The 24,031-nt window shown below is 34.6% G+C and overlaps 4 protein-coding genes across 4 annotated transcripts; 1 reads left to right on the forward strand and 3 right to left on the reverse strand.

Moving 5' to 3' along the window:
* Positions 1-216: 216 nt before the first annotated feature.
* LOC139820098 (MFS-type transporter SLC18B1) lies at positions 217-6,197 on the reverse strand. Its single transcript, XM_071790076.1, has 8 exons — positions 5,775-6,197; positions 3,910-4,005; positions 2,710-3,000; positions 2,412-2,532; positions 2,112-2,335; positions 1,742-1,917; positions 1,420-1,588; positions 217-1,121 (listed from the first exon to the last, which is right to left on the reverse strand). The coding sequence occupies exons 1-8, from the start codon at positions 5,880-5,882 to the stop codon at positions 813-815; spliced, it is 1,494 nt and encodes a 497-aa protein (XP_071646177.1). The 5' UTR covers positions 5,883-6,197; the 3' UTR covers positions 217-812.
* Positions 6,198-6,428: 231 nt separating this feature from the next.
* LOC139820099 (protein takeout) lies at positions 6,429-14,595 on the reverse strand. The gene is made up of 5 exons (XM_071790077.1): positions 14,105-14,595; positions 13,846-14,028; positions 9,919-10,011; positions 7,639-7,920; positions 6,429-7,544 (listed from the first exon to the last, which is right to left on the reverse strand). The coding sequence occupies exons 2-5, from the start codon at positions 13,967-13,969 to the stop codon at positions 7,240-7,242; spliced, it is 804 nt and encodes a 267-aa protein (XP_071646178.1). The 5' UTR covers positions 13,970-14,028; positions 14,105-14,595; the 3' UTR covers positions 6,429-7,239.
* Positions 14,596-17,349: 2,754 nt separating this feature from the next.
* On the reverse strand, positions 17,350-19,615 carry LOC139820394 (protein takeout). Its single transcript, XM_071790612.1, has 3 exons — positions 19,389-19,615; positions 18,504-18,744; positions 17,350-18,321 (listed from the first exon to the last, which is right to left on the reverse strand). The coding sequence occupies exons 1-3, from the start codon at positions 19,483-19,485 to the stop codon at positions 17,880-17,882; spliced, it is 780 nt and encodes a 259-aa protein (XP_071646713.1). The 5' UTR covers positions 19,486-19,615; the 3' UTR covers positions 17,350-17,879.
* A 665-nt stretch (positions 19,616-20,280) lies between these two features.
* On the forward strand, positions 20,281-23,903 carry LOC139820393 (uncharacterized). The gene is made up of 6 exons (XM_071790611.1): positions 20,281-21,407; positions 21,543-21,821; positions 21,965-22,228; positions 22,359-22,485; positions 22,569-22,724; positions 23,438-23,903. The coding sequence occupies exons 1-6, from the start codon at positions 20,562-20,564 to the stop codon at positions 23,557-23,559; spliced, it is 1,794 nt and encodes a 597-aa protein (XP_071646712.1). The 5' UTR covers positions 20,281-20,561; the 3' UTR covers positions 23,560-23,903.
* The last annotated feature ends 128 nt before the right edge of the window (positions 23,904-24,031 follow it).

Below are 24,031 nucleotides of genomic sequence, written 5' to 3' on the forward strand. Positions count from 1 at the left end.
TTCAAAATCTTAGAAGAGATCGATCGAGTGTACTGAAAAATCACGATTTACGTATATCACTCTAAAATTACATTTGCATTTAATTACATATTACATTCGTCTATCAATCTAATTACTTTTATAATCTTCTCGTATTGTAAAACTTAGTTTACGATTAAAAAGTTAAGATAGCGGAAGAATGAAACTCGCCTATTTATATTAGAGTTAAACCATTGATTCGCGAGAAAACCTTTTATTATTATCATTATAATAATTATCATAATAATCCTACTCGCTATGATAATAATTCGCCATAACTCAGCATAGTTGTAACACATTACACGGCATCAAAAGTTATACACATGTATGTGTTGTGTAAAATTTGCGTTGCTTTCGATGCTCTAGATCAAATTAACTCTAATTATACTGTGCTAATAGCACAGCATGCTCTTAATTTTAATAGACGTGCTTTTAAAAGTTATTTTTTTTTTTATTGTCAATTTTCTTTTGTATCACTCTCATCACGATATTATTGTAAGCTCAAATGGGTTTTATAAAAATATTTATGATATATTCCATCATAGAGAGGCATTATCATTTCTAAGTTTAAATTCGTTAGCTCACCGGTAAAGTGAATAGTGAGACATTAACTTCTGGCAGATATTCTTTTAGAATAAGAAATCGTTTCCTGTGTTTTCGCTCACATAGGAAATATCACGGAAACTGAATTTTCTCGATGATGGGAGACAGAGAGTGAACGATGGAAAGTAGAGCGGTAGAATCCTGTATTCTACTTTTGTTGCTGTTTTTGACACGATGCTGCACGTTCGTTATCATGTCGTGAGCTCCAGATAACGTTTGTTTTCTATAGAGCCATAGCTGTGGGAGTACCGGCCGCTGTACGACGCCCTGGACCACGCACCGGCTCTGTTCGAATAACTGTTACACACGATCAGCGAATTCATGCCGCCGGCACCGGGCCTGTCGATCGGCACACCCTCGCCCCGTCCGTTCTGATGCAGACTGCCGCTTAATCGGCCGCTCTCCATCAGCGGTGCCCTGATATCTTCGGCCGCGCCGACGTCGGTGTACGGCTTGGGTGCACGACCGCAACTGCTCAGGAACACCGCGGCTATCACGCCCTGCGAAAAAATCGCAAGCTTTATTTACGACTCAGACAATGTCGAATAATTATATTGTTTAAGAAATTCGAATTCGAGATGTTCGCGCAGTTTACAGATAATTGAACTGTTGATTGATTTTTGAAATCCAAAAGTTCGATTTTTTGAAGAGAATTTAGTTTTAACTTGATTCTATTTTTAGAAGGAAAAGTATTGCATTAGGCTATGATGTTTCTTTTTAGATAGCTCAGATTTAAACTAAAGTTAATTTTATTAATCGAAAGATACAGATTGATACGTGAAAACGAATCAGACGTACCACTAACATGTGAAGTAACACGATAAACATGGAGCTATTTCTAAAACCGATGTGGTCCAGCAGAATCCCAGCGATGCTGGGACCGATAAAAGCTCCGAGGGCGAAGGTACTTGTCCACAAACCACTGATGAGGCCGTAGGTATCCAGACTATTCGGAAATCCATACGATCTGGACATGGACAGGCGACATTGTCAAAAGCATTGTCGATTTGTACAATGTTAGAAATTCGTCAATTACGTAACATAAACCGTAATCGACTTGCGAATTGTGCGCAAATAACAGAGATGTTTATATGTTCAGAATTATTCTTGCGCGACTTACATAGATGTCCGCAAGGCATCCGTGAAGCTTGCAACCAGTTGAGCAGCCATGCCTAAGCCGTGAATCACAAGGCCGGTGATAGGCATCCAGATTACGGTGGGCGACGGAATGAACGGCGCTGGACCGACCAGCGAGAAACCGATCATTACGAGAAAGCAGCCGGCAATGGTTGCTACCTGAAGAGCATCATGTTTTTTTTGCGCTGATATATATTTACGTGCATGATATGTCTTAAATCTGATACAATCCGCCTCGGGGGCGGAATTACTTGTGATATAATTTAAGGGGGTAATTCAATTGAAAGTTGGAATTTTATGTAGAATCGTGATAATCTTTTTTTTTCTGTATCTGATGTATTGTACAAGATTACCTTTGGATGCCAGTAACTGTCGCAAAGCCAGCCCCATACTGGCGCGGTAATCGCGTAAGTGCCACCGTTAATGACAAACATTAATCCGAGCACGACTGGACTTAAGTTGAATTGCCTCAGATGTGGTTCTAGCGTTGCTTGCAAAAATCCGATGCTCATGCTCGTTGCGATTATCGACATGCATGCGATCATCACGCCGGGGACTTTCACAACTTTCATTAGTCCTGTAAATCATATCATATCACATCGCGTGTAAAATCACGATTATATGGTTTAAATGACCGTTTAAATGAACAGCACCTCCAGTGTTGTGCGATTCATTATCGCTAGCGTTATGCACAGGTAGAATAAATGCAGTGCTGACAGCTGCCAAGAACAACGCCGAGCCAAGGACCGCGAATGGTGTGGTATATCCGCCTATCTAATTTTACCAATCATGTATTAATAATGCGTATTATCGTTACTGATCTATAGATAAAATTATCGCGTGTGCAGTCAACGTGTTGCTTTGCGAATATGTATGTACAACGTAGATATCTGCATACGAAATGTATAAGAGAGAGGAATTAAGAGAATACCACTTATAAGAACATATTACCTGATAGAGTGCGCCTCCAACAGTGGGACCTACGATAAGGCCCAAGCCGAAGAAAGTTTCCAAACTGGCGAACGTCGTGGCAACATTATTGGGAAATTCTTTGGCGATAATGGCAAAGCTAGCTGTTAGAAATGCAGCATTTCCCATTGCCTCCACAATCCTGATCACGAAAGATAGGATTATGAAGGGGTAATGACCATCGACTTTGTCCAATAAACCGAAGAATATGGCGCAAGTTCCTGTAGTCAGGATACCGCCATTGAATAGTAACTTTGGACCGATTCGATTGAGCTGCGAAAGACAATAAATTAAATTAAAATTTACGATAAATGATAATTTCTTTCAATATTTCCGTTGAGGAAAGAATGACTTTCATTAAAAGTGCACGAGAAGTAAGATGTCTTATAAATTTTTATTTTTATATATAAAATGAAGTATTCTTGTATATATATTTCATACAATACAATTTTGAATTCTAAAAATTTTACAAGTAATAGTTATATAACTTTTTAGGATCTTTTTTATATCTTGATTAAAAACTGAATATGGGAAAAATTTTGTATAAATGTTTTAAAGTACAATTTTTTTCGTTGCAAGTAATTGCAAACTTTTGATTATTTTCTTTATAGAAAAACGTGGCTGTGAAAAATTATAACACGAGTACTACTTTAGGAATTTTGCACACGGTAATCGGCGAGTCTGAGTAATGGCAAGTTTCGACGCTTCGTGTTGCAACCATAATTATTATATAGGTTCACTTGCGATCCGAATTTCATGAACTTACAAAAACAGCACTCTATATATTTTCATCATTTTTCTTATTATTTCGTAATACTCAATTATTACATAGGCTCACTTGCGATCCGAATTCCATAAACTTACAAAATTTACAGTACTCTGTATATTTTCATCATTTTTCTTATTATTTCGTAATACTCATTTCTTCGATATTTTATCTGCAGCGATAGCCATATTATTCGTGACAGATATTTTAGCGCATAGATTAGATACTTAGGACGTTGATGAATGAGAATGATTTACGACTTTACCGAAAAAATAATCTTCCAGATTATAGACGGACGGAATTTTATTACTTAACTTTATCTATTTAATGTAACGAATTGACTCGTGGCATAAGGTTCGTGTTATGTCCTTGAAAATGCATTTTATGTATTAATTGCTAATTATGTCATCACTCACATGTTGTCCGTATAATGGGCTGACGAGAAAAACTACTAACTCGAAAATTCCAAAAACAAGTCCATATTCCGATGGCGATGCTCCTTTTTTCTCGGCCTGTGGAAAAGAAATGTCCATGTCAATGTACGTTTACATACGCATACGCGTTGTTACGTGTGTTAATTCGCCAATATTTCGAGTCGTTCGAAATATTGGCAACTCGACGGCACACTGAACTACGCAACAGCTCCGTCGATTATCGCGTCGCACTGCAATTAATGCTCGTCGAGATAATATCCCGATAAACTTTGGAGCTTTGCTCCACGCGACGAGACTACAAACCGAATTATCGAATGTCGCCGTTTGTCCCGCGATAGACAGACAACATCCTTAGGCACGTGCTCCATCCGTGAACACGCATTTGACGTGTTCTCTTTTTTGGAAAATGCGTTTATTTAGATTTCGAGAAAGAGTTATTAATCTCCTTGCTTATTACGATTTATAATCAAACTTTAATATAATATCGTCTTTCTTTTTATTTTATAGCAATGCATGCTTACCGTCATGCATTCCGTCTTATTAAGAGATTTAAAAGAGAAATTAGAGAAAGAGACAAAGAGTTGGAAATAAAATGGCAAAAGAATTAAACGAGAGGTTTGGGCAATATTATATTATGCAACGTGGAAACAAATTACGATATAGGCGTGTTTGTTGATAGGTCTCCTAACTCGCTGCTTAATTATCGGTTTGTAACAAGATAAGTACGTAGTGCGTTTTATTTAACTGCAGAGTAGCAAATAGATTCTGACGTGTATTAACGCACGCAATCCGATAAAAACTGTTTTCTATTAAACTTCCGCTTCTTCTTATGCAAAAAGACATTATATGATGTATTGCAATCTTACATTTTCTTAATAGTTTGATTTATTTTTGCGTGCGCTTTTCGCGATAGAGATTCTATTAAGAAAGAAATTAATCGAACCTGCCAGACTCTTCGACCTTATCGAGAAGATTTCTTCCACAAACATTAACCTTTGCACTCTCGAAGGAATGATCTGAATTCGGATTATTCGACGCCTCCGAAGGCACTTTAAATGTTATATGAGAAAATGTCGTAATATTTCATTAACTCCAACTTTCATCAATTATTTTATTAAATCTAATACTTTAATAAGTCTATTTAAAATGTAATAAAATATATATTTTAAATAATATTTATATATCTCATATTATGTTATAATTTACATATTTTTATCATTAGGATTTTTATACATTATCGGTCAATAAATGAAACGTGATGAAGAAAAAATCGTGGAAAATAAAAAATAATGCGATAGTGATTGAAAATACTACATATGCTTGAGGATTCAAAGTATGCGAAGAGTATCCACATTTAATATTAAACAAAACTCTGCAGTTACATGCTCTGTTAAAGATAAATATCGGAACGTTGTTATTCATATAAAATCTCTTTCTGGTATTTTTAAACCCAAAATAAATATATAGGTATTTAAGTGTTCTATTTCTGGTGACTCACTGCATACGATACAAGGACAGTAAGACAATACTGAGACTATGGTTTTGTAAACACTTCGATCACTGTGTTTGAAATTCGTTGACGACAATTTAAACTGAAATTTCTTTTAATTTTGCAAAGTAAATTTATGTTTAGTGGCACCATAAGTTGATCATTATCGTCATATATTATGTCTATGAACGTGTGTAACTCAAACATCGCTATCATTTGAAATTGCGTGAGAGAAAATCGAGCGACCTTTCCGGGCGATGTTTGGACGCGTAGAAATGAAAGTAGCAAGATTAGCACCAATTTTCGCTTGTACGCTTCATGTACGCGATTTCCTACTAGAAGAATTCGTGATCCTTACCTCTTGAGGATAGAACGGTGCTTGCAGCGAGACGCAGATGGCATTTGCGAAATCGGCGATGCTGATTACTATCAGGGTGAGCCATTGTCGTTTGGTGAACTTAGCCATAATTCCGACACTTCTCTAATCTTTCACACCCGTGCGAATTTTGTGCGTCGCGACACAAGGCCCAGATGCACTGACTTTGACCGATGAAGAAGATCGGGGATGAGAAATTCGGAATTTACATCAGGAGCGGCCAGAACGGTCGAGCCGATCGATAGACTACTTTGCTTTTCACTCTTACGGTAGATAGTACATATTTAGTTTACGATACTTATACATAGTATCTCGTTCTGTCCCGTCTCATCTGATCCGCGCGCGCACGTGTTTACTACGTGCGTGGCCGAGCGTCGTTGCCGCACTACGCAAGACGCGTTGTTCACTTTTAAGGACTTTGCAAGAAGACCGGGAGAAGAGGGTCGGAGGTCGAATGATATGTCCTACCACGGCTCTAATTTCATTATCGGCCAACGCGCTGCCAAGCGGCTCGCGAGCGTGTTACAGGGCGTGAATCTACGAGCGACCGTAGGAGGAGCGGAGAGCGGAGCCGACTTTACTCCGTTTGGAACACCCCATTTATCTATGTTTTTCTACAATCGCTTGTACATGTTCCTGCCCCCTAAATGTGATGCCATCCAACAAAGAAATTACATTTTTTCTCTAAACAATTCGATAATATCGAAGACTTGAACATTCTATGAATCATTAAACGGGAGCATTACTTCATTATTTCTTGAATTGCATATGTCGTTTTGTAAAGTTAAAATTTATTTATTTCGAGGTAGACATATTTATTTATTTTGTTGAAGAGTAATTAAAATGTGATAATTCTTAATACTTACGCTTTACTACATCTATTTTATACAGTTTCGTATTCGTAATTCTATTTCTATCTTATATTTCTATGATGATAAATCTTACGATATGATTAATCGTAACGCAATAAAGTAATAAAAAAGAAATTAAACACTTAATACAACTACAATATCCTAATAAATGAATATCATATCAGTTTATCAGTTAACGACGAAATTTAACAATTCAAATGTAACAATTTTAAAAACAAAAGTTTGAAGACGTTTACACTGTCGATCCAGGCTCAGTACTTTCAAATTGGTTTAAGCGTAATAAATTTATAATAATTTTATTATTTAGTTCAATTCAAAATACGTATGAATTTTGTTTCGAAAAATCAGCCTTATTATTTGGACGACAGATCATAATCAGTGCTCGCTACGCGTAGGTATCTCTTGCATATTACAAATCGTAACAAATTATGATTACTTACGCACTATTTACCAAATATTATTATGATAGGGATTATGATACCTTTTCACAATCATGAAATGTATGTTCGCACTTCAATGGAGTAATGCAGCAGTCATGGATGTCGCGTGTGAATTTTGTATGTTGTAGGGAACTATTACGCATCGTGCATCCAAATTTTCAGGGGCAATTTTGTGAAAACGCCGTTCAGGAAGTCCATGAAGTACTTGCCGATACTTGAACTGGCCGCCGGTCTCATCTCCTCGATTATCTCTTTGATGTTCTGATTCAGGAACTGATTCATCGCCTGGCCGATCACGTTGTTGCCGTTCAGGTGGTCGTTTATGCGAAATCTGGCTCGACCGAGACTGAAGTCGATTAACAATCGAGAGATTTTCATGTAACGAACACCATTCTTCACTTCCTCGACACCTTGCATGCGAGCGATTGCCTTTACGTCACCTGTATTGAAGTGTGAATATGCAAATCAAAAGACCGGTGTGCTTTATTTAATAAGTTGTGCAAACTAGCGTTTATACCTCGCGAGAACTCTTACCGAATAATGCCCAAAAATCGCCGTGACTTTGAATAGGGAAGAGAAGTACGTTCCCGTTGATGTCGTAGCTGCCGTGAATATCGATTTTCGGCAAAGATAGATGTAGATCGAACCTATACGATGATATGTTCACTCGCACTTTGCTGATGCTGTAGTTTCCTGGCCCTATCGTGGTGATGTTAGTGAAAATCGCTCTGACACGCACCGGACCTTGACCGTTCTCCATCTTCAGTTCAGGAATCACCAATGGTTCTATTGGAGGCACATCCAATTCTGGGATACCTATTAAAAATTTCCAATTAGAATTTATTTCCGACTAGTTAACAATTGTTGAGAATAACGGAGGTTCGTTGATTAGTAGGAAAGATATAATAGCAGAAAAGTAACGAGGTTTTATTTGACTCGTTTATTACAAGATTTGTCACAGAATTAATGATAGCAGTTTTTCTAAGCGCCATGCGTGAACATCGGACATTCATATGAATTTATGAAGAAATAATAATAGCTTATTACTTCTTGATTCTATATTACGTATTATTACAGATTATATATCATGAATTAAGAGACGTGGTAGCGCTCCGACACTAATTACGTAAAAATTATGACATGCCGGCTGTGATTCATGTCATTGTCCCGATGGATGACGATTCAAGCGCTACCACTTTTCCTTATCTGGAATTCTTATGTCAGTCATATTTTCGATTCAAATATCTTAGAAGTTAATTTCGTAATTTAAAACTTTTGTTATATAATGTTGACACAACCTTTTGATTAAAATTAGTCTAATTAAAATTGGTTATTATAAAAATTAAAAGATGCAATCTTAAGATATGTGTAAGTTGTCAAAAAATTTCAAAGGATTTTTAGAATCACGTATATATTTATAACTATATGATTACGTATCCTAATAAATGAATTATTTATCACGTTAAACAGCTGTGACAGATATATATACGATAAATTTGTATAATTTTATATAACAATTTTATAATCACACACGGTTAAATAGCTGTATCATATAAAATGTTATATAACTAATAAAATATAATTTTATAAAGGTTATTATATGTATATTATGGTCTAATAATGTAATTTAACTAATTTATATACAAAAATATATTTTACTTAAGTTAACTTTAACTATTTAAAATTTGCATGGACTGATAAATTTTTTTTCAAATTATAATTCGAGTAAAATGCATCTTAAAGAAATTCTAATTTATTGCAAAGCATCGATTATAAATTAGTGACTCATTTCTCTCTAATTATAATGAGGTCTATTTTTGGACAATTAATATTTGAAATTTTTTTTAGCAGTTTAATTTTTTATTTTTATGTATTGTATACGACTTTGAGTACTTTTTTATGTATCTATATATATTTTCTATCTTTTTTTTAGAAAGATATTTTTAACGAGTATAGTGACACACATATAGTATAATTATCTTAAATTTTATTTATATATTGATTTGAATGATTTTTAACTTTTTCGAAATTAATCGTTGTCATATTTTGCCAATATTTTGCAACGACGTCGTGCGTGTAATTATGCCGTAATGCTTTTCTACGTAGTCCCGAGTTTCGACTTTGCCTGTTACATAAAGCAGCATTGTAAGTCTAAATCAGTTGTACAAATTTTCACGATATTTACGGAGCGAGTTGGAGGAAAGTTTACGGTGCGCTCTTACGACATGAGAGAATATGCTTTATGTAACATTTTATTACATGTGGGCTTATTTTGATAATTGATTAATCGATTGTATAAATATTGTATAAATCCGATAGAAAAAGAAACAGGAAATAGATTTCAATTTATTAAAATGGATGTACGAATGAAATTTTCGCGATACCATACATCGTTTATTAGTTTCTCATTGTGTCGGTTATTTTTTTATATTAAACCTATTTAAGAATTTTACAACAAATATTATAAGGTACATTAAAATTTATCGCTCAAATTGAAATGACAAATCGTATGATCGTAACTCCAAGCAAGATATTAACAGATAAATAAAAAAAAATACTATACAATGAATGAAATTAAACTTGCTTTTATATCGGGAAAAATATAAATCTTATAAGATCTAAAATTTACAAGTTATTTTTACAAGTTCTTTTGGTGGCACTGTACTATTTTCTCTGTTTACATTAAGATTTTAAATTACATTATAAAAGAAAAGTATTGTCAATTAAGAGAGAAGCAATTATGTGCTACTTACTATATATCCTCTAGCTCGTATCATGCATTTCGCTAATTTGATGAATCGCCATTTCACTCACCTTTCACCAAATAGGGCTGGATATGAGTGAGCGTGCTAAGAAAACACGACTCGATCTTTGGGTCTTTCCTGTTGCACGGTAGTATGTATTCGGCTGTAAAAAGAAGAAAACTCGACTGCAGGCGATCAAATATTATGTAACAGATATTATGTAATTAATAATAGGTATGTTAATAATGATAACATGTATCACGATATTAAGCAACGGACTAATCGCGACATTTATAGGCGACGCACGTATCTGTCACGATAGTCCCCATTAATCTTTCTTAAGGACGTCTTCTCTAAACACTGAACACGTAATATTCTTCTCGGATTTAAATATATACAGATACTGTTTCATTTAAATTCTGCTGATTTTTATGTATTTTACATTTTACGATCTAACTACAAAAACATCATTTTACATCACTAGAAATTCCTTGGCTTCTTGGGCTATAAAATGTGCTTTTTTTTTAGAACACGGAATACATGAATAACTTTTGTATCAAAATGGCAAAACCTTTTAAAATAGCGTTCTTTATAATTTACTATTTTTATTTTATAACATATTATGTAATATTATATTAAGGTGTATAAGGTGAAATATTAATAGTGTATAAAATATTAAATAATGTAAAAAATGTATATACTTGTTACATAAATACTTATTTGAAAAATTAATTTATAGAGTGATTCTCTCTCAAGATTACTATCTATCTACTTCAATATTTAACGATTTATTAACTTGATACTTTCTTTCCGAGTGTAATTATATATCTCGTTAATTAGTTATGTCTAGGTGATTGCGTATATAATTGTTAGTTCGAGTTGATCATGTATTCCCGTGTATCCAAAGAAAGCACTAAGATTTTTGCATACAGTTGCAATGTAATGTGAAAAATTTAATGATACGTTTCATTATTATCCTTAATGAATAAAGTTACCTATATTATCACGCTATAATGGATAAATTATTACTAAAAAGCATTTGCTGTTAGTTCGTTTTTTGTTCTGCAAGGTCTTCTTGTTTTCTTTTATGCTTTTTTAATAACTACTTTTATTTTCAAGAACCTTGCATTATTAACGATTAATTGATCATTCCGACAGACTGAAATGGGAAGGAAGGAGAAATAGTAATGCGAGCAATCGAGACAATTCTAAATGTGGTAACACTTGACCTTTGTAAATTAAAATCTGTATTAAAGATTGAAGACATTTTAGTCTTTTCTTGCTATTATTAAGTATATTTTGCGTAGGAATTTGGAACATTTGACGCATCACTGGTATGGCTATTACGTATTATCGCCACTTTCACTTGGGACACCGTTCGACTCGACCGAACACGTGAAAAATAAAAGACAAAGAAGAAAAAAGTATAGCAATGGGCTATGATGCTAATACATAAAAATGTATTACAATGCAAAAATTAAAAAAAGAGAGAAAAGAATACGCACATTCTTGGATTATTACTTTTGAGAAGGTTTGGGATATAATATATAATCACTCTTAGTTTGCTCCAAAATGGAGGAAGAAAATCTGCCTATATCCCTCACGTGTTTGCTTCATCACTTTCGTCGTTGAAAAACTGCTGCCGAAGCAAGAAAGTCGATTAGTGGAACATGTAGGAAGAGCGCTGTGATTAGTAGCGCGTGTAATATTACTTTAAACAATTTAAAAGTGGTGATTTTGAGCTCGACGATAAACCACGTTCCAGACGCGCCGCGGCGCCGGCCTCAGAAAGCGGAAGACATTGCTAATGCTACTGGACGAAGATTCGGCAAAAACGTAACAAGAACTCGCAGATAAATCAGCGCTCGTTCAAGCAGTTATTTCCAAACATTTACGTCCCAAAGAACTGAGGAAGAGAAGATCTGATTTAAACTTGTGTGTACCCTTGCTTCGTTTAGAGTTTAATTTGCCGGTGCAAGATGTGTGATGTGTCTACCTCGAAGAAATATCGTCACTCGAATGCAACGTTAAGTACACGGAGTGGAGAATCGGCGGTGTTTTGCGTACATCGTTGTAACACCGGCTTTAACCCGGTACTTTCTCCGGATGATTGCCGATCCTCGACACCGAGAATTACGCAATCTCTGACATAACCTTCGCCACGTCGCCGAGAAACGTTACGCCATATTCCGAGACATTATATCGGCGGACCACCATAGCCGGTGTCGCGCTTCACACACGCGAATTATTTTGTCAGATTGGCTGTCATTATTGTTGGATAAAAAATTGACATCTCTACAAGACAATTAATTACTGTGCGTGAAATAAACTGATCGGAATTAGCACGGAAAAATCGTGGCGATATCATTGAATTTTTTGGAATTGTTTTAACAAGCTTCAATTTTTAATATCGCTTCTATTTTTAGTCATCAAGATCATATTGTAGTTCATTTATCCATATTTTTAACTTTTATGCAGTATGTTTAATTTATGAAAGGATTCTAACTTAATATTTTATCTATTCGTTCGGGTATTATAAAATAAATAACAATATAAGATTCTTGTTTTGTTTAGATTTAAAAATAGATAAAGTCGTGCTTATTTTGTATTATTTCTGACTTTTTAATTGCAATAAAAAATAAAATAAGTTATCTAAATAAATCACATTTTTAATAATGATTATTCTAATAACTTTGCTATTAAAATTATTTGTTTATAACAATAATAAATAAATATTTATATATATTTTTATGCGTCGCTTTTTAAAATTGTAATTGCTTTTAATTGCTTATACAATTATTAATTTAGTTTTACATTGTTGTAGGGAACTGTAATGTAAAAGGTAAAGATATAATAATAAAATAATATAAAACAATTCATGAAAATCTAATTTGCATATTGATGGAATAATTGGAATTCAAAAAATATTTTCAACCTCAGCGATGCAAAAACCTGTTTTATGCATCAAAATACAAAACAGGATAAATATCTTGGTTAGAATATCAGTTGCATGATTCACGAAAGTCAAACGTATATAGCTTCGATCGAATTTGGAAAACGTCGCGGAAAAATTCGCGTGATTGATGGTTGGCAGTCACAATAGCGGAGAGTGCAGGTGCAATCAAGACAACGGCTTCCGTCACGTAATCATAGGGTACGCCCATTGTTTGTATTTCTTCGGATTACGACGAAAGAGAAAGGCAGATATGCTCGAGATGTTCGCCGGAAAACGTAAATGAAAATACGAGGTAAGATTACACTCTCGCGTAATCATTTCCTATTATCTTTTGCGTACAAACGTAATCAACACGACCACCTCTTTCTCTCTTTCTTTCTCTCTCTCTCTCTCTCTCTCTCTCTCTCTCTCTTTCTCTCTCTCTCTCTCATAAATGCTAATGTGAAATAAATGCATATTTTATAGACTAAATAAATGAGCCCTAATGTATCGAAGTGTTAATATGGTGAGAATTGTTAAATAGAATAGTAATGAACTTTTCTCCAGAAGTGCGTGAAATAATATTCATTCTTCCGTGGTTTTTTACTTTTAAATTTCAAAGATTTTAATGAATAATTTATTGAATAATCATATGACATTTTGTAACTTTGAAATTCGACATTAAAATTTAAATTAGCAAATAAATCATTATAAGTATATAGTCGTAAAAATGCAAATATAGGTTAAAATTATAATTTTAACAAACGTTTAGAGTGCCAAAGTGCATAATGTTAGTATTTTTATTGCTGCTTTCAATTTTAAAACCCGATCGAAAACAATTTGTATGCGTCTGCGTTGCGGTGTCATGGGCAAGCAAGGATCTAATGAATATTACCACCGCGGCGTCTATGACTAACAAACGCGCATGCCGCATAGCAATCGGTTTCAATTTAGCATCTCAGCTTCCAACAACTGTGTGAAATGCAATTTAGTAATTATGATTTGACAATTGATTGATGACACGAATTAGAAGGAAACAATGATTTGAAACGATGATCTTACGAGTAGGGAAATCTGGCTCATTAAACCCGCTGTTGACTTCCGTGACATTCTGGTCCTTGCAGGACACCAAGATGGCCCACCAGAGACCTAGGAGCAGAGTGGAAGCTGTCTTCGCGAAGGCCATCCTGGCGGTCCACTCTTTCCGAGAAACACGAGACACTCCTCACTTTCTCGTCCTTACGTCTGTAAAAATGCGAGCAGATCCTTAGCGATCGATTACCCCCTCCCCACGTGGGGCGCTTATATGGAGATTTTTAACTTGAACACCGGCAACGCTTCTGGCAACTCTTCGAAAATCGCACAGGAAATAATGTGGCCGCGACGTCGATGAATTCGCGAAAGGGATACCGATAAAGGGGAGGGACTTAATGCCAACGAGAATTGAAGGCTCTTGCCAACGAGTTCTACGGCTACTTTGATAAACTAAGGACGGGACCCCTTCATATCCTGTCTTATATGCGCGGTTCCCCTACTCTGAAGGTGCCACTACTGCCTACCGACTTTAAGGAGCCAACCGTCGTGATCACCTCTTTCCACATCTGCCTTGACAACGCGCCCTGAACCGATGTTCTATGACCGGCTGCACATGGAAAATTTACATACGGTTGCGACAATCACAACAATCGTGATTGGATATTGTTGTCGAAGCTCTGCGTTTATGGCCGAAAAATTCTATGGGAAAATAATGCCGTGGATCTTCATGACTTTTATCGCTTGCCTTTCTCACATCACATTTTATTACATTAAATTTCAACTATGTTACAAAGTCTTATTTTTGCAAGATTATTTTTACAATTTTTGTATCTTCTTTGTTTACCGATCTTAAATGATCCATAATTTGAATTAGATTTTATATCAAATTTTATTTATAATTTTATGTGCCGTTAAAAAAATTTTTAAAGAATTAAAAATACAATACCTACGTGAAATATATATTAAAATATACAATATACATGTATATTGAAATATATATGATACATAAAATTATAAATATAATTGTATTTTGAAATTTAATGTAAATTATAAAGCATTTAAAATAGGATTTATAGTTATAATATCTTTTGCTATACAAAATTCAGAGACACCTGCATCGTCAAAATTGTTATTTTTGAATAAGTGCAGCATTTTACAAATAATTTCCCTACTTGTTAATACTTTTAATTTAATTCATTTAAGTCGATGTTATATTTATTGGATAAAAATTGCGCGGTCATTGAACGTCAAAGCAATGAAATAAATCAATAAGGCTGCCTTTGTTCCGCGACGATTGTTGACGAACTTGATCGGCCATGATCATTTTAATGTTCCATTGTCTCTTTAGATTTGTCCTCCGAGGAACCTGATCTTCAATTGCGTTTCCTGAATCGTGCGCAACATGCGAACAGATAACTTGTTGAACAGATAACTTGACGTACATACCGTAAAAATTTTGCATAGTGGACAACCAAGTTCACCTCGACGTCGTACAATTATCCCCTTTCCACCTTATGTAGTGTACAAAAATCTTTTTGCATTGAGAATCTTTAACTAAAAAGTAGTTAAACCTTTAACTGAAAAAAAGCTACTGACCTTCTGCAAAGGATATGGTAAACCAGTTTGCCGATATTATTTCAGTTTCTTTTTACAATGACTAGACATAAATGCTGCAATCATACTTATACTTATAATTATAATTATTAATTGCTACAATTATATTACACTCGAAAAACTTGCACATTAATATTAACTATTTATTAGAATGTTTTTTTTATGTCGCACGTTTTGTTGCAAGATAAGCATCATATAAACAACAATTAAGCGTGAGGTAAGTGGAACGATCTTGAAAAGGATTGCGACAAAGTTTCATAATTACATCGTAAAAGAGGAGACTGTCGACAGAATTGCAGTGGGAAAGACCGAAAATGCAGAACTTCGGTATAAGGAATCTTTATATGCAAGTGCAAACTTATACGAACGAGAATTGTTCGAAAAAAAAAATATATATATATAATTGCTATTTTTTTAATTGAATAATTTTTAATAAACTCGCTGCTCGCGCATTATTTGTTCTTGGTTTATAATAGATTTTGCTAATATTTGAAAAAAGGTCATATTATATTATATTGTATATTTTTAATGGAATAATTGATTAAAGTACATCATTGAATTACGCACATACAAGATTCATAATAATAATTTGAATAAATTAATTTTATTTATAGGATTATGTACCACCAAGGATAACCGCGTTGTACTCTTATAGTCCTTTAATTACCATATGTTTGGTTTATGGTAATAATATTATATTTTCTTATATGATAATAATATTATATTTTCTTTTAAATAAGTTTTCAAATAACTTGCACATCTATTGCAAATTTGTTATTTATTTTTACAGCTTAGCTAACATTAATATTTGTTTAATGTTCATTTCTTGAGTCGCAACATACGGACAAATAACTTTTTGAACAGATAACTTGAAGTTTAAAAGTTTGTAAAATTTTTTGCATAGTGACAAGTTTACTTCGACACACATCTCTATCTTACCTTATAATATACAAAAATTTTTTGATTGTGTTGTTTGTATATGCATATAGATACTGCATATAATATATTATAAAATATAAATTAAAATAAGATTTAATTTTTAATTTGCAATTATACATACATCTTAATTGTTATGTGTAAAAGTTTAATAACTTTCAAATTTGACTCTTGCAAATACCATTTTAGAAAGGAATCTAAATCCAAATGTACTGTGTAAAGAAACATAAATAAAGCAGTGTATATTATCGTGCTATCAAATTAATTAAAAATATCAAATTTGTTCTTCACACAAATAAAATTATTCATGTAATAATCAATTTTCAGTACTTGTCGAGCGCTTATTAATACATGATTTCTATGATAGTGACTGTGACAATAAAGTAAACATAGTGTAAAACTATAATTAATATCAATTATAATAATAAATTAATTAATTAGTATTGCAAAAAAATGCAATAATAAAATTTGATTAAATTTTACATGTTTTCTTCAAAAACAGGTGTTTTATATCGTTTAAGAGAACTTTCTATTTTTATTCTCGATAGCCTAAGAGATGTTTTTCAAGTATACTCAGCTGTAAGGATGGTCAACAGCGTGAAGGAGAATAAAACTTGTAGATCATATAAAATCATGTGTTGATTGTCTAAATAATAAATAATATCGAAAAGATACAAGTATTTAAATTATAAATTGATGATATATATTTGATTATTTCAAATATATTTATTAATAATTACATGTACTAGAAAAAAATCTAAAAAATAAATAAATAGTGTATAAAGATAACATTGATTTTTGTAAATAAATTTTAAAGAAGATAAATTATTTTCTCACATTTTTTAAAATAAAATTTTAAAGTTTCTTATTGTATATTTTAGTAATCATTATACGTGTATGTATTAAAAACGATAAATTTATATCTAATTATATTATTTATATTTAATTACATTACGAGATAGAAATCTAAACTTGATACTATTAATTCTCCAAATTTTAAAATAGACTTTCTAGAAAATCTAAAAAAAAAATTTTACTTAATTTACTCAATTTTTACTTTATTACTTAGTTTTTCTTTATAGAATTATTTTTAGCTGTATATTATTCAAAAGAGTGTTCTGAATACTTTACATTTTTGCGCTTTATTTACAAGTAGAACTGCATTTAAAATGCTGACGATGTTTGTTCACACTAATTAACGAAACGTATCGATTTACGCTTTTAGCTGCACAAGATTATATAAACTACATTCCCGGTTTTAAAGGTTAAAATTACACACATCTAGTTAAAATTCGTGTCCAGACTCGACGTATTTGCTATGACGTCTTAAGCTACGAAAAAATCAATTACTTATATATGCATTCAGAATTTGTTCGTCATTTTGAACAAGAATAATGAAAACAGGTGCATATACATAATTCCATGATAACAAAGGTAAGGAACTAAACAGGTAAATAATAATTTCTACAATCTATTTACATACAAAGAATAAGTGCAAAACGAAAATGCGTTTAAGGTGGCAGCAATGTGTCCAATGGAAATTTTGAGTAAATCTTATTCGAGAACATCTTAAAGATATCCGAAACGGCATTCTCGAGAGCTGGCTTAATTTCGGCCTCCACAATATCCCAGTTGTTGTTTAAAAAGAGGTTCATGGCATTAGTTAAAGTACTGTCACCGTTGAACAAATTGTCCATATGGATATTGGCTTGTCCAACGTCGAAGTCTACGTACAAGTCGGTGACCCGATAATGAGTCTCACCAGTTTCTCGAGACTGATAACGCTCGCCTTGGACAGTGGATATGACGTCAATATCCGAAAGATTACCACGCATCAATCCGTTTCCGTTTATAGGCAACATCAGAATATTTCCTTCTATATTGTAGCTAGCGTTCATCTGAAGACGTGGAAGGTATAGTTTCAACCTAATGCGATTATCATCGACATCGACCCTGAAAAAGATGACTAAATAAATTTTGTATATACTATTTACGACAATTTGTGATATAAATAATTTTAATGCGATTTGATATGTAGTTTAAGATGAGAGAATATTCTTGCAAGCATCAGATTTTTGAGCTATGGATGAATTTTAACTCGTTTCTCAATCTGGTCCATCGCTCGACTTACGTACTTAACGCTTTTTAAGATGAAACTCGTTCCACCTTGAACCTCAATGTCGGTATACGTCGATCTGATGGAAACTGGACCGGCTGACTGGCTAATTTCAATCCGTGGCACGCGAAGTGGCTCACAGGATGGTATTTTCAATGCTGGAATGCCCGCCTTCAGATAAGGTCTTAACAAGTCGATGCTTTGCTTTACGCATTCGTTCAGCTTCGGATCGTTGCGGTGGCATATCTTCAGAAACGATGCTAAAAAAAAGATGGTCTGCGATTTGCAATCCTTTTCTCGCAAACGTTGCGTGATTAAAATAACGACGCGTTTTATATTAATAACTCAACAATTAAGTGATATTTAATATTTAATACCACAAATATATAAATCGTTAAAAAATGGGTTAATAAAAACTTGAGATAATAGTATATCACATCTTAATAGCATCATATTAAAGCAACGTGACTTTTTTATAAAAGTAGTGTTTGAGTTTTTGCGCGATGTTTCAGTTTCTTATTTTAGTTTTTACGCGTAATACATCCAATTATAGGAAACTGACGTGAATAGTTAAATTCCACGCTTAAGAGAAGACACAAGAGAAGACTAATATAAAAAATAAGTAAATATTAATTGCACAAATGCACAAACGTCTATCAATCAAAAAATAAATTTTCAATTTTTCTTGGGTTTTCTTAAATTAAATAGAAATCAAATTATAAATCTGATTTCTTCTTAAAAAAAAAACATTACATTTTTAATTACAGATATTCTTTAAAGAAATTATTTGAAAATCATTGATATAAAACCGACATTTCGCCTATCCAATAATCTATAATAACCGTATAAATAAAAAAAATTTACATTAAATAAACTATTTTATAAAATAATCGATATTACTTACGTATATCACAAGTTTTCCCTGCGACGAATCCAATTGTTAGAAACAAAAATGCACATATATTCGCGCTGGTGTTCATTGTGGTTACGATGAATTCCATGCGTAGAATAATTCGTCGATACGTCGAAATGTCACTTTATACAAATATCGATCGTCGCAATGCGCTGATTAAGCGATAATTGTCCTCACATTCTCCCTCTTTATAAATCCTATGACGAATCGATGTGCTTATTCGACATGAAACGACTTACGTTTTTCTTCTTCGTGACATAGTTAAATTTGCATAGATGTGCAATACAATGTGGTTTAATTTTCAATCGCTCATTAACATCCAATTGAGAAACATATACTTATTTGAAATTTTATATCTATGATAATAATTATTTGTCATATCTGCACTGAAAAAAATAATTGGTTGCACGGACTAAATTTGTATAGTTGTTGATGCAATGGTTGATTCAGCAATTATTAAGTTGCACTAAAAAGGGTATAGTTCATTCATGTCAACCATTAAAATTTTAAATCAAGCATTAGTTAATTCAACTAACGTTTAGTTAAACCAACTAATGTTTAGTTGAACGTATCGGATTAAATATTTCAGTTGGATTTTGCGTTTTCCAACAAAATTTTTTTCTTAGTGTGTCGACGGAAGGTTGTTCAAAAACCTTGCTCTCCATTATCGCATAATGAAGGAATTTAAGGAAATGTTGTACAGACTGATCGAAGAAAATATATCGATGTCTGACTAAGAGCCACTTAGCTAGCATCATATAAGACTGGTCCATGGCCCAGATCCTCTATGCCCTTCCCCTGATCAACTATAAAAACCTCCAGCATCGCCGGCTTGCAGACCACACCAGTCATCTATGTTTGCGCGCGATTGCCGATTCTTCTCGAGTATTAGTTTTCAAGAAATCATCATCGATTATTTCCAAGATGCCGTTTAGAATCGCGCATCAAAAACTAACGAGCAACGTATGTTGAATCGCATGCTGATGTGCACGATTGCCATATGCTTTCTGCTGATATTTGTCGTCATCGGTATCATACTTGTGTTAATCTATAAACCGATTTACGTGTGGGAACTTGACATACCTTATTGAAGATACCCGAAGAATCTCTCCGCCCGACTCTACGCTTGTAACAGGATTGAAATAAATTACCAACCGCGACAAAATGGTTAGATCAGCGCAGCGAGGTGTCCTTCATGTGCTTCTGGTACTCTCCGTGACGACTTTGACGAGATGCGCGTTACTGGAGATGTCCCGGATGCTCTGGAACAAGACGGTGTCCGGAGGCTTGACGAAAATAGGCAGGCTGGACCCGTTGAGGGTGCCGTTGATCAAAGTTGATCAGTCCGAGGGCGACGCCAATTATAGAGTGATCCTGAAAAACTTGGAGCTCGTCGGGCTCAATGGATCGGTCCTGGAGAGTATTCACATCGCTCGTGGCGGGCTGAGGTCCAACCTGAGTGAAACTCAGGCCGGATACGTGAGTTACAGCGACCTGAGAGATGTGGATTCTATCGGATATAGATTCCACACTATGATGAGGGAACCCAGTATACCCAAGGAGAGTTTCGAAGCCGTCGTTTCGCCCACGAATCAAGCTGCTGACATAAGGCCCTCTTCGCGATATCAAGATGCTCGCTTCGACCGATTGCAGCAGGATCAACACGGCAGGACGTTCGAGCAAAGTCGGCAGTATGACGGACGAATTCCTCTCCGTCCCGATGTCACGTCTGATGGTTTTTACAGAGGCAATTTGAAAGCGTCGAACAATTTTGAGACGAATTCTGGGAATATCGAGAGTTTCAAGCGGCCGGCTTACGTTCAGCCGATTTATGCGCAGAGAACGAGAGGTTTCCAAGGATATCGCGGAAATTTGCAGAATAGTGGAGACACGATCGATTGCGACGATACAAAGGCCGCCCAATTTAGAGGAAATCAGGGCAACCAACGATATGTAGATCGACAACGCGCCAATGCTGGATATTACGGTGAACGAGTCGGAGATGCTGAGGTAAGAATTAATGATTTGTCACAATGTTACTTGCATTATTATGTAATATTTTTATGTAATTCACACGTGTATTAAGAAAATGAAGTGTAATCGATATGCAACAACACTTTCAAGCCACCAAATTTATTAAAACAGGTTTCCGCGTCAGAAATAGTCGAGACCAGATTGAAAAATCGGGATGATGTAAGACCGCCTGCGTTGTATAACAGAGAACAGTCTCGGCACTCGGACCGATCGGACGTTGCATCTTCCGGCAATGTTAAATCGTCGAGAAACGGAATGAGGGAGCGATTGGGTTACATCGACATCGTCTACGCGGATGAGAAAACCAACGGCAGCGTAAAGCGTTTCGGTAATCTGGGTACCGATGCCGGAGAGAATCGGCGAGTATACGGCATCGAAGACGTCATGAAGGTACTGTAAGATTTTGTTCTTCTTAATTCACGCGCGATCTTCTTTAAATTAAACTGTAGATACTAATTAAATTGTACTAACATTTTTTAACAAAGTTTTCATATAATTTACAAGACTTTTAATTGCAAATCTCTGTACTACAGAACATTCGGGAGAGCACGAAATTCATTAACTACAATTTTACGGAGGGTGAAGCCCTAAGAAAGAGAAACGACATGGTTAAAGCTGCGATGGAAGCCAAAAGATTGAAGGATCTGACCAGATATGCGAAAACCTATCAAGAGCAGCAAGGGTACTTCGAGGAAGGCATGCAGCTGATCTATCATTATGGAATAGACGCAAAAAATGATAGTAATCTCAATGATACCAAAAGAACGAAACGAGCGCATCCTGAGGAAACATCCGAAGTAGGATTATTTAAACACCCTTGATTCTCAAGCAAGAAATTAGGATCGTTCGAAAGTGTTTTGTAATTAATACACATTTATCTAATGACAAGAATACTGTAATTTACTTGTACGTCTGAAAACATTTTAGGACGATCTGATGCATGTGATTTTGAGAATACGCGTTCCGCTGCTTCGCGTGAAGTCTCAGTACACGCTTCTGGGAAAAGTGGGGAAGGAGATGTTACATGGCAACGGTTTACTCGTCGGGAACTTCAGTAAGAAAAATACTCGTATTCCAATATCACTGAGATTGCGCATAAAAATAATAAAAAGCGTCATATTTCCATTGCTTCAACAGCCGATGTAGTGGGCGACTTTACGCTGGAACTGAAGAAGATCAACGAAGAATTGGTGATCGTCCGCGCTGCTAGAGCGAAGCTATCCGCGAAGGATGAGAAAATCAGTCTTCAAGGTATGGACGAGAAGGGACCGGTGCAGGCTGTTCTCAGTTATGGTAAGAATGAGCAATTTAAACATATATAGATTTGCGACAAGACGATTAAATCATCTTATTGCTTTTATCGCAAAATTCGGTGCCTATTTTCCTCGGAAATAAATAAAATTAGTAGCACTCTCCTTTTTAGAGGAGAAAAATAAGCACAATGATTAGTTATCAATTGCCAAAATAAATCGATTGATAGCCAAAAATCCGGTTTTTACCGATTATGTGTAATCACGTTTGTTTTTATTGCGCGACGCGGCTCTTCCGCAATTACTTGGCAGAATGAAAAGCCGAATTCTTTCTTGGAAAGTGGCGTAGGCCGATATGGCGATACCGCTTATCGAACACACAGGTATCCTGCGACACCGCTGTCGATTACCATAAACAGTACATGTGCTTATTATACATATAAAGAAGAGCAGGAGAGAGAGTCCGCGTGTGACTTATATTTTAAAATGTTCCGTACCCGTTCTGTTTTTGTAACACGAGGAAACGAGAACGGGATATATGTATATGTCATGACAATCAACGCGTCGCGAATCGTCGAAATCGATCGTAGGTGTATATACGTAGGTGTGCGCCGACATACTCGAGTAAAAGTCCTCACTTTCTTGCGAACGCAACCGAACGAGCTCGTAACGGAACGATCTCGCGCGACATTAACTCGGTTAATTTCTCATTCTGTCGTTGACTTTTTTTTCCTTCGTCTCTTTCTTCTCCTCCAGGTTTAACGGCTGCGGAGGCAGTCGCCGCGATGCTCGCCGACGACTTCGCGACCAAGGGACTCAGCGAGAGAACGCCTGACGCGTTGATCTACAGGATGTATAAGGATTTACCAGTCAATTAATCAGTCCGTTTTCGAGGCAATCGAGAACTTTACATCGTCTTTCCGCTCAATCATGTTTTATTTTATGCATATTTATTTCTTGATTTTATTTATTTGGAGGTTTACTTGGGTACGATACTTTTCATACTTTATTCATCATTATTTTAAGGCGTTTATTTATTTCTTAAATCTATTATAAATTTATATACTTCTAAATTGCTATTAGCGCCTAATTGCGCTTATTATATACGCATGTGTTACTTGCATGATTTATTTTCTTTTATTTATTTATTTATTTATTTATATCTATTTACCTATTGTGTATACAAGATATATTAATTTAGAGAAATCGTACTTTTATTAATTTTATTGAATTAATTCTCACTACATGTCAATAAAATAAGTTTTAACAGCAAAAGCGAGGAGATTTTATGAACATTTTCTCTCTTATTGCTATTGCATGTATATGATTTACAAAGGGATTCACAAGTAT

This window comes from Temnothorax longispinosus, chromosome 10 (genome assembly GCF_030848805.1).
Source record: "Temnothorax longispinosus isolate EJ_2023e chromosome 10, Tlon_JGU_v1, whole genome shotgun sequence".
Classification (NCBI taxonomy): Eukaryota; Metazoa; Arthropoda; class Insecta; order Hymenoptera; family Formicidae; genus Temnothorax; species Temnothorax longispinosus.

Excerpts from the sequence above, each read along its gene's own strand:
- LOC139820098 (XM_071790076.1), bottom strand. The coding sequence starts at position 5,882 with ATGGCTAAGTTCACCAAACGACAATGGCTCACCCTGATAGTAATCAGC. Across the intron at positions 2,533-2,709 it reads TTGGAGGCGCACTCTATCAG|ATAGGCGGATATACCACACC; the intron begins GTAATATGTTCT and ends TGGTAAAATTAG. Across the intron at positions 1,122-1,419 it reads TGTTACTTCACATGTTAGTG|GGCGTGATAGCCGCGGTGTT; the intron begins GTACGTCTGATT and ends ATTTTTTCGCAG.
- LOC139820099 (XM_071790077.1), bottom strand. The coding sequence starts at position 13,969 with ATGGCCTTCGCGAAGACAGCTTCCACTCTGCTCCTAGGTCTCTGGTGG. Across the intron at positions 10,012-13,845 it reads TGAGCCAGATTTCCCTACTC|CCGAATACATACTACCGTGC; the intron begins GTAAGATCATCG and ends TTCTTTTTACAG. Across the intron at positions 7,921-9,918 it reads CCAGCCCTATTTGGTGAAAG|GTATCCCAGAATTGGATGTG; the intron begins GTGAGTGAAATG and ends AATTTTTAATAG.
- LOC139820394 (XM_071790612.1), bottom strand. The coding sequence starts at position 19,485 with ATGGAATTCATCGTAACCACAATGAACACCAGCGCGAATATATGTGCA. Across the intron at positions 18,745-19,388 it reads AGGGAAAACTTGTGATATAC|CATCGTTTCTGAAGATATGC; the intron begins GTAAGTAATATC and ends TCTTTTTTTTAG. Across the intron at positions 18,322-18,503 it reads TTCATCTTAAAAAGCGTTAA|GGTCGATGTCGATGATAATC; the intron begins GTACGTAAGTCG and ends CATCTTTTTCAG.
- LOC139820393 (XM_071790611.1), top strand. The coding sequence starts at position 20,562 with ATGGTTAGATCAGCGCAGCGAGGTGTCCTTCATGTGCTTCTGGTACTC. Across the intron at positions 22,486-22,568 it reads TTTACTCGTCGGGAACTTCA|CCGATGTAGTGGGCGACTTT; the intron begins GTAAGAAAAATA and ends TTGCTTCAACAG. Across the intron at positions 22,725-23,437 it reads GCAGGCTGTTCTCAGTTATG|GTTTAACGGCTGCGGAGGCA; the intron begins GTAAGAATGAGC and ends CTTCTCCTCCAG.